The sequence below is a fragment of the Calidris pugnax genome, unplaced genomic scaffold, assembly GCF_001431845.1.
Source record: "Calidris pugnax isolate Ruff unplaced genomic scaffold, ASM143184v1 scaffold212, whole genome shotgun sequence".
NCBI classification, from domain to species: Eukaryota; Metazoa; Chordata; class Aves; order Charadriiformes; family Scolopacidae; genus Calidris; species Calidris pugnax.
In genome coordinates this window covers 1-9,344 of record NW_015091012.1, presented here as the reverse complement: position 1 = coordinate 9,344, position 9,344 = coordinate 1, and the positions used below count along the sequence as shown (strand labels likewise).

The window sequence follows — 9,344 nt, the reverse complement described above, 5'->3', positions numbered from 1 at the left end:
TTGTGCCCATTTCCTCTTGTCCTGTCCCTGGGCACCACTGAAAAAAGACTGGCCCCATCCTCCTGACACCCACCCTTTCAGTATTTATAGGTTTTCAAATAGGCCAGCTCTGCCAGGTGTGCCACCTCTGCTGCAAGACCTGCTGAACACAAGCTTGTCAAAAGTCTTGATGACCTTCTTTTGAAATCAGAATCATTGAATGGTTTGGGTTGGAAGGGACCTTAAAGATCATCCAGTTCCAACCCCCCTGCCCTGGGCAGGGACACCTCCCACCAGACCAGGTTGCTCCAAGCCCCATCCAGCCTGGCCTTGAACCCCTCCAGGGATGGGGCAGCCACAGCTTCTCTGGGCAACCACCCTCACAGTCAGGAATTTCTTCCTGACATCTCATCTAAATCTCCCCTCTTTCAACCTTTTCTCCTCAAGATAAAGCACAAAATTTTTCATTTTGCATTTCAAGCAGAAAACTAAGGTCTTCCACATAAAATTTTGCCTGCTACTCTTTCCCGTTCCTGACCCTGAACTTAGTTGGTATCATAAATCTGGTATCAACCATATATAACGTGCCAGTTGGTGTCACATAGAATCCAGCTCACCTAGAATCCATCCCTTTCCCTCTCTCACTTCTGAAAATAACAGGCAATCCTTCAGACATTTTGTCATTGATTTACTGTCCTGGCTACTACTAACACATAAAAGAGGATTAAAAAAAAAAAAAAAGTGAAAAAAAAATCTAAGGACTAACTCCAGCTCTGATTTAAGAGGGAAGATTTATTACTAATAAGATTATTTTTAGTAAGTTTCAAATTGTTATAAAGAACTAGCATTTATAGGTATTTTAAAAAGGCTTTTCAAAAAAAAGTTTGAGAGTTTGAAATATGTTTTTAACATCAAGGTAGCAATTACCAGAAGCTGGATATATCCAGCTTTGAGAAGATTTTAGACAGCGAAAATTCATGCTAACAGACAGCATCTTCCAAAGACTTCCCTGCTCTGTCTTCCCTTCTCCTCCAGGGACCTTTAGAAGATTGCTCTAAAGAAGTGTTGCTAAAGAAGAGCCATAAAAGGAGGGGTTGGATTGTTTAGGGTTATTTCTTTTTGTTTTTAAACAAAGGTGTAACTCCAGGTGCTCTGAAACAGCCTGGCTAATTTTACAGGAAACCCAGAGTTTTCAGAGCTCACTGACTTTTAGAAATACCATCAGAGTCTAACACAAACCCTTAGGTAATTCTCCAAGCTTTAAGGAAATCTGTGAGCAAAATCTGAACTTTGTAAGAAAGTAGAAATCAGGACTGAGAAAGGGCAGTTACAGACAACGGGCAGTTGGCACTGACTATGAGGAGAGACTGAGAGAGCTGGGACTCTTTAGTCTGGAGAAGAGAAGGCTGAGGGGAGACCTTATCAACGCCTACAAGTATCTCAAGGGAGGGTTGAAGGAGGAGGGAGCCAGACTCTTTTCAGTGGTTCCCACTGAGAGGACGAGGGGCAACGGGCACAAGTTGGAACATAAGAGGTTCCACTCAAATATGAGGAGAAACTTCTTCACGGTGAGGGTGACAGAGCCCTGGAACAGGCTGCCCAGGGAGGGTGTGGAGTCCCCTTCCTTGGAGATTTTCAAGACCCGCCTGGATGCTCCTGAGTAACATGCTCTGACAAGCTCTAGGCAATCCTGCTTCAGCAGGGGAGTTGGACTAGATGATCTCTATGGTCCCTTCCAACTCTAAAATTCAGTGAAATTCAGTGAAATTCAGTACCTGGTAGTTTGCTGCTCTCGACAGCTGCTGGTTCGCTTGCTGCACGTGAACCTCTGCATTTTCCACGTTGGCTTCGATGCTGTCTTTATTTTAAAACAAAACATTTCAAATTTTGGTTAGTTATCACCCAGCCAAAGGTTTGGGTTGCCGAAATACACTTAGGAGCATAGGTAATAGCTGTCCCCCCCAGCTGCTGGTGTCTTCATCAATTATCATCGAATCATAGAATGGTTTGGGTTGGAAGGGACTTCAAAGACCATCCAGTTCCAACCCCCCTGCCAGAGAAGCTTGATCCATCCTGTACTTCTTCCCAAGTTCATTTTTGAACCACCCAGGCAATGAGGGGCTGAATTTGCATCAGTAACAGCTCCCCTGGTGTAGAACCAGAACTGAACCTTTGATCCCAACTGCAGTAGAAACTCTCAGTACTTCAACTTTTTTTTTTTTTAACTTTTTTTTTAAAAAAAACTTTTACTTGTCCTCGAACTTGCTCCTGACTGCCCTCTGCTCAGATTAAAAAAGTGCTAAGGCCTACGAAATCAGAGGAAACAGACACACAGAACACCCCAAAAGGCACGACTCCAGCTTGGTATTCTATCACATTGACACAGATTTATTATTTTTTTTCCCCCTCCTGGAAAAATGCGAACAGATTATGGGCTAAGGTGATAGAAAAAGCTCTGAAAACAACAGCATGGCCCAGCAGCAGACTCAGAAAATGTATTTTTCAACCACGTTTCATTAAAAGAACCAACCTGTCTGCATGGAGGGCAAAGCAAGAATCTTTGCTGAATCTGCACACTTATGGCATTAACCAATACCCTAAAAATCCCCACATGAACCCCAATTTTATGTACAAACAATTAAAAAAACTACCTTTACAGACATTTTATACACGTGAAAAGCTACATAATGTTTTAAACTACATTTTAAACAAACTTTCTTAATGTATCCCCAGTCACATCAGCCAACCTACCCATGTTTAGGCTGTACCTGATTTGTTTTAGCTTTGATATTCTCATTAGAGAAATTTGTCCAGCAAAAGAAAGTTCATGTTGCAGCTCTCCAGAGTAACAAAATAAAAAACCAAAAATTCAAAGAATATTTGAATTGGACTTACCTATCACATCCCCTTGTTCATGGATCATCATTCCTAGATCTTTAAAAATTTCATTGATGTCCATAATATCTGCCTGCGAGGAAACAATCATTGAATTAATTGATATAAATGTTTTCTAGCATCTCTCTACATTTAGATATAAATACTGCTCCTCCTTCTCACAACTAAGCATCCATGACTTTTTTTACACTACAAGATAAGAAAACCTGTTTAAAAAAACCTAAGTTTCTGTTTAAGCCAAATTAATAAAAGCATGTGCAGAAGGTATTTTGCATTAGTTTGAGTACACAAATTTAAATTTACAGAAATTAACTCTAAAATATGGCCAGGCATTTGCACCTCTTGTATAATCCTACTTCCACCTGGTTACAATGAAGGGATAGATGCCGTTTTACCCCTGTGCATATGATCTCTTCTTAAGTAATGATGGATATATGTTGAGTTCAATTGACTGTAAGTTAAATTATGAGTGGCAAGGGAGAGATTATTGAAAAATTTATCCACAGAATGGGTTTTTCCACATTCATCAGTGAGACCTCCTGAAAAATGCCAGTTCCAGCATCTCTCCTGTTGGTGGCAAGAGATGTGGATTCCAGACCGGTTGGGAAAATTAATTTTGCCTTTGCAGATGTCTCTTGATTCCAGTATTTCATCAGGTGTGACAGTTCACATCTTGTTTTTACAGATTTTTAACTTATTGACAAGCCCTTGATTACAAAAGCTGGAATGAAACAGAGCACCGCTGTTATTTCCAGAAATGTTCAAAAAAGCCACTTAAAAAATGAAGATGTTGAACGATACATTGAGAAAACCTGGGAGGAAAGGCTTAATTTTGCTTACTTTATATAATCAGTGTTAAAAAAAGGTTATGACCAATATGTTGGAAAAAAATGGTACGTATTCTTTTTTGCAATCACAATCCCTTATTCCATACATGACCCAGTGAAGTTAAACACAGTATCAAAACATGGCTTTCATGACAATAGATTTTTAATGCACATTTCACATATAAACTCAATATTTATAGTGTGGAAGGAAGAAAACACACCCACAAAGCCTAACTCCTCCAGATTAATATCTGCAATTAATCCTCAGGCCTCTATAAAAATGTTTTTTCTTTGAAAAATTTAAAAGCATACTCTGCTGTGAAACCATTTGTACTTACCTCAAGCTGCCTAATGGAAGATTCCCTCTCCTCAATGAGACGGAGGTCATCCTCTGTAATTTCCTCATCTTGCACTTGTGCTTGTGGTTGACTATCAAGCAAAAAAAAATAAATTAGAACACACAGAAGTGAACAGGCAGAATGTGGAATAACTCAGAAGAAGAAAAGGATAGTACACAGCACATACTTTAATTAAAAATTGCACATTTTTACCCTTAGCTCTCGCTATCAGCGCTCGCTCCTTCGGTAGAGGAAGCTGCTGCTGGAGAAACACTCACATTGAGCCAACTGCTTGGGAATTCCAAGTATGAATACGATGGCAAAGTTTCTTCTGAATGATAAATTGCAGGGTTTACACCCATTCTGAGGCAAAAGCGAGGTAGCCAACAAAACAATCTGAGACTGAGGAGGAGTTCTTGGAGGGCGTGAAAGCAGGGAGAGATCCCAGTAAACACTCAACGCTTATCACAAATGAACAGTTTTACTCCATTCACAGGTTGGAAAGTGCTTAGAATTGTAGAATTGTCTGGGTTGGAAGGGACCTTTCAGATCATTGAGTCCAACCATCAACCAAACTCTGATAAAAACCATCACTAACCCATGTCACTAAGCCCTATGTCAACACGATTTTTAAATACCTCCAGGGATGGTGACTCCACCACTGCCCTGGGCAGCCCATTCCAAGGTTTCATAACCCTTTCCGTGCCAAAATTTTTCCCAATATCCAATCTGAACCTCCCCTGGTGCAACCTGAGGCCATTTCCTCTTGTCCCATGGCCTGTTGTCCCATGTCACCAGTTGGAGAGAGCGAGAAGGTCTCCCCTCAGCCTCCTTTTCTCCAGGCCGAACACCCCCAGCTCCCTCAGCTGCTCCTCACAAGACTTGTGCTCCAGACCCCTCACCAGCTCCGTTGCCCTTCTCTGGACCCACTTACCTAAGTCTGGGTCTCAGGAAGCCCAAATACAGACTTAGGGAAGTTTAATAAGATAATTAAATCTGAAACATGGGGAAAAAACAGGAAGGTGATGGTCCTTTTTCTTCACATCTATTCCACCAGAGCCTCTTTATAATTACCCTACAGAAGAAAGCCTAACTGAACAACCTACCCCAACTACCTCCAGAAAAAAGGCAATTGATGAGAAAAAAAATAATTAAAAGTGAAAAAATAATAATAAAAAAAGGCAGCTGGCTTCCCTGCAGGCTATTAATTATTTTGAGTGAGGTTAAGACTTACTAACAAATTCATCCTACCTGTCCCAAGAGACAAGTGTTCCTTCTTTGTAGCCATCTTCAGCAGCACCACCCTACATGATCAGTGTTTAAAAAGATACATAAAACATTACGGCCCTGAAAAGAGCACTGTCAGCATTTCTATAATGAGTCAATATTATAAGGTTTATAGTAAGTCAACTTCAAACTGAAAACGTGATTTAACATGTTCTCCTCCTGGTTTTGCTCTATGCATGCACAAAGCTGAAATATGAGCAAAAACATTCAACTCAGGAACTGCCTGCTAAAATTTACAACCTGTATTTGGCACAGAGTGAAAAGGCAAAATGGATATGCTAACAAGAAAAAGCTCAACATCTCAAGCTTCTCAGCACTTCTCCACTGTAATACTGCAGAGAAGTCTGGGAAGTGATTCTTCCCTATAGAAAAAAATATCTGTTGATATCGAAAATCCCAACAAAAGCATTTCAAAATCTACCAAAATATTGCTTTTTGCACGATTATGGCATAAACCCAGGGACAGTTTATATTTCTGGGTGACAAAGGCAAGGAAAAAAGTAACATAACTTCATTCAGCCTTTACTGTAAAATCATTTAGCACACGTTCTGCAGTATTTGGAGTCAGACAGGAGCTTCTGCAAGTAGCATTGAGGAGGCAAATTTGACATCTAACACCAATAAACAGTATAATGGCACATTTTCTGATACTTACAGATACCCTTGAGCTGGCTCTTACTCTGGCTACAAAGTCTTTTTCTTTCTCAGCAGCTTGCCTTTGGAGTCGTTGGAAGTTTGTTAGTGCTGTGGTGAACTCCCCCACAAGTCGGTCTTTCTGTATTTTTCTTTGACGCTACAGGAGCAAAAAAATAGTTTTACCAGGTCAACTGAGCTCCAGCTTCTCAAGGCTCTGCCATTTCCAGGCTGCTTGATGCCAAGGCATATACTCTTTTTATTCTAAATAGGTCTAATAAAACCATTTGCTTTTTTTTTTTTTAAACTTTTTTTTTAAAAAAAACTTTTACTTGTCCTCGAACTTGCTCCTGACTGCCCTCTGCTCAGATTAAAAAAGTGCTAAGGCCTACGAAATCAGAGGAAACAGACACACAGAACACCCCAAAAGGCACGACTCCAGCTTGGTATTCTATCACATTGACACAGATTTATTATTTTTTTTCCCCCTCCTGGAAAAATGCGAACAGATTATGGGCTAAGGTGATAGAAAAAGCTCTGAAAACAACAGCATGGCCCAGCAGCAGACTCAGAAAATGTATTTTTCAACCACGTTTCATTAAAAGAACCAACCTGTCTGCATGGAGGGCAAAGCAAGAATCTTTGCTGAATCTGCACACTTATGGCATTAACCAATACCCTAAAAATCCCCACATGAACCCCAATTTTATGTACAAACAATTAAAAAAACTACCTTTACAGACATTTTATACACGTGAAAAGCTACATAATGTTTTAAACTACATTTTAAACAAACTTTCTTAATGTATCCCCAGTCACATCAGCCAACCTACCCATGTTTAGGCTGTACCTGATTTGTTTTAGCATTGATATTCTCATTAGAGAAATTTGTCCAGCAAAAGAAAGTTCATGTTGCAGCTCTCCAGAGTAACAAAATAAAAAACCAAAAATTCAAAGAATATTTGAATTGGACTTACCTATCACATCCCCTTGTTCATGGATCATCATTCCTAGATCTTTAAAAATTTCATTGATGTCCATAATATCTGCCTGCGAGGAAACAATCATTGAATTAATTGATATAAATGTTTTCTAGCATCTCTCTACATTTAGATATAAATACTGCTCCTCCTTCTCACAACTAAGCATCCATGACTTTTTTTACACTACAAGATAAGAAAACCTGTTTAAAAAAACCTAAGTTTCTGTTTAAGCCAAATTAATAAAAGCATGTGCAGAAGGTATTTTGCATTAGTTTGAGTACACAAATTTAAATTTACAGAAATTAACTCTAAAATATGGCCAGGCATTTGCACCTCTTGTATAATCCTACTTCCACCTGGTTACAATGAAGGGATAGATGCCGTTTTACCCCTGTGCATATGATCTCTTCTTAAGTAATGATGGATATATGTTGAGTTCAATTGACTGTAAGTTAAATTATGAGTGGCAAGGGAGAGATTATTGAAAAATTTATCCACAGAATGGGTTTTTCCACATTCATCAGTGAGACCTCCTGAAAAATGCCAGTTCCAGCATCTCTCCTGTTGGTGGCAAGAGATGTGGATTCCAGACCGGTTGGGAAAATTAATTTTGCCTTTGCAGATGTCTCTTGATTCCAGTATTTCATCAGGTGTGACAGTTCACATCTTGTTTTTACAGATTTTTAACTTATTGACAAGCCCTTGATTACAAAAGCTGGAATGAAACAGAGCACCGCTGTTATTTCCAGAAATGTTCAAAAAAGCCACTTAAAAAATGAAGATGTTGAACGATACATTGAGAAAACCTGGGAGGAAAGGCTTAATTTTGCTTACTTTATATAATCAGTGTTAAAAAAAGGTTATGACCAATATGTTGGAAAAAAAATGGTATGTATTCTTTTTTGCAATCACATGAGCACTCCCTTATTCCATACATGACCCAGTGAAGTTAAACACAGTATCAAAACATGGCTTTCATGACACAATAGATTTTTAAAGCACATTTCACATATAAAGGCAATATTTATAGTGTGGAAGGAAAAAACCACACCCACAAACCCTAACTCCTCCAGATTAATATCTGCAATTAATCCTCAGGCCTCCATAAAATGCTTTTTCTTTGAAAAATTTAAAAGCATACTCTGCTGTGAAACCATTTGTACTTACCTCAAGCTGCCTAATGGAAGATTCCCTCTCCTCAATGAGACGGAGGTCATCCTCTGTAATTTCCTCATCTTGCACTTGTGCTTGTGGTTGACTATCAAGCAAAAAAAATAAATTAGAACACACAGAAGTGAACAGGCAGAATGTGGAATAACTCAGAAGAAGAAAAGGATAGTACACAGCACATACTTTAATTAAAAATTGCACATTTTTACCCTTAGCTCTCGCTATCAGCGCTCGCTCCTTCGGTAGAGGAAGCTGCTGCTGGAGAAACACTCACATTGAGCCAACTGCTTGGGAATTCCAAGTATGAATACGATGGCAAAGTTTCTTCTGAATGATAAATTGCAGGGTTTACACCCATTCTGAGGCAAAAGCGAGGTAGCCAACAAAACAATCTGAGACTGAGGAGGAGTTCTTGGAGGGCGTGAAAGCAGGGAGAGATCCCAGTAAACACTCAACGCTTATCACAAATGAACAGTTTTACTCCATTCACAGGTTGGAAAGTGCTTAGAATTGTAGAATTGTCTGGGTTGGAAGGGACCTTTCAGATCATTGAGTCCAACCATCAACCAAACTCTGATAAAAACCATCACTAACCCATGTCACTAAGCCCTATGTCAACACGATTTTTAAATACCTCCAGGGATGGTGACTCCACCACTGCCCTGGGCAGCCCATTCCAAGGTTTCATAACCCTTTCCGTGCCAAAATTTTTCCCAATATCCAATCTGAACCTCCCCTGGTGCAACCTGAGGCCATTTCCTCTTGTCCCATGGCCTGTTGTCCCATGTCACCAGTTGGAGAGAGCGAGAAGGTCTCCCCTCAGCCTCCTTTTCTCCAGGCCGAACACCCCCAGCTCCCTCAGCTGCTCCTCACAAGACTTGTGCTCCAGACCCCTCACCAGCTCCGTTGCCCTTCTCTGGACCCACTTACCTAAGTCTGGGTCTCAGGAAGCCCAAATACAGACTTAGGGAAGTTTAATAAGATAATTAAATCTGAAACATGGGGAAAAAACAGGAAGGTGATGGTCCTTTTTCTTCACATCTATTCCACCAGAGCCTCTTTATAATTACCCTACAGAAGAAAGCCTAACTGAACAACCTACCCCAACTACCTCCAGAAAAAAGGCAATTGATGAGAAAAAAAATAATTAAAAGTGAAAAAATAATAATAAAAAAAGGCAGCTGGCTTCCCTGCAGGCTATTAATTATTTTGAGTGAGGTTAAGACTTACTA

The 9,344-nt window shown here is 39.9% G+C and overlaps 1 protein-coding gene across 1 annotated transcript in view; it reads right to left on the bottom strand.

Annotated features, from left to right (window-relative positions):
* Window positions 1-8,200, bottom strand: part of LOC106895963 (syntaxin-7-like) — a gene marked incomplete at its 5' end in the record, with an annotated part of 30,160 nt that extends 21,960 nt beyond the window's left edge. The window contains 6 exons of the mRNA XM_014955642.1: window positions 1,755-1,837; window positions 2,875-2,947; window positions 4,040-4,130; window positions 5,291-5,343; window positions 5,982-6,119; window positions 8,110-8,200. Coding sequence (XP_014811128.1) covers window positions 1,755-1,837; window positions 2,875-2,947; window positions 4,040-4,130; window positions 5,291-5,343; window positions 5,982-6,119; window positions 8,110-8,200 — 529 coding nt within the window. The remainder of the gene's footprint in view (window positions 1-1,754; window positions 1,838-2,874; window positions 2,948-4,039; window positions 4,131-5,290; window positions 5,344-5,981; window positions 6,120-8,109) is intronic.
* Between the last annotated feature and the right edge of the window lie 1,144 nt (window positions 8,201-9,344).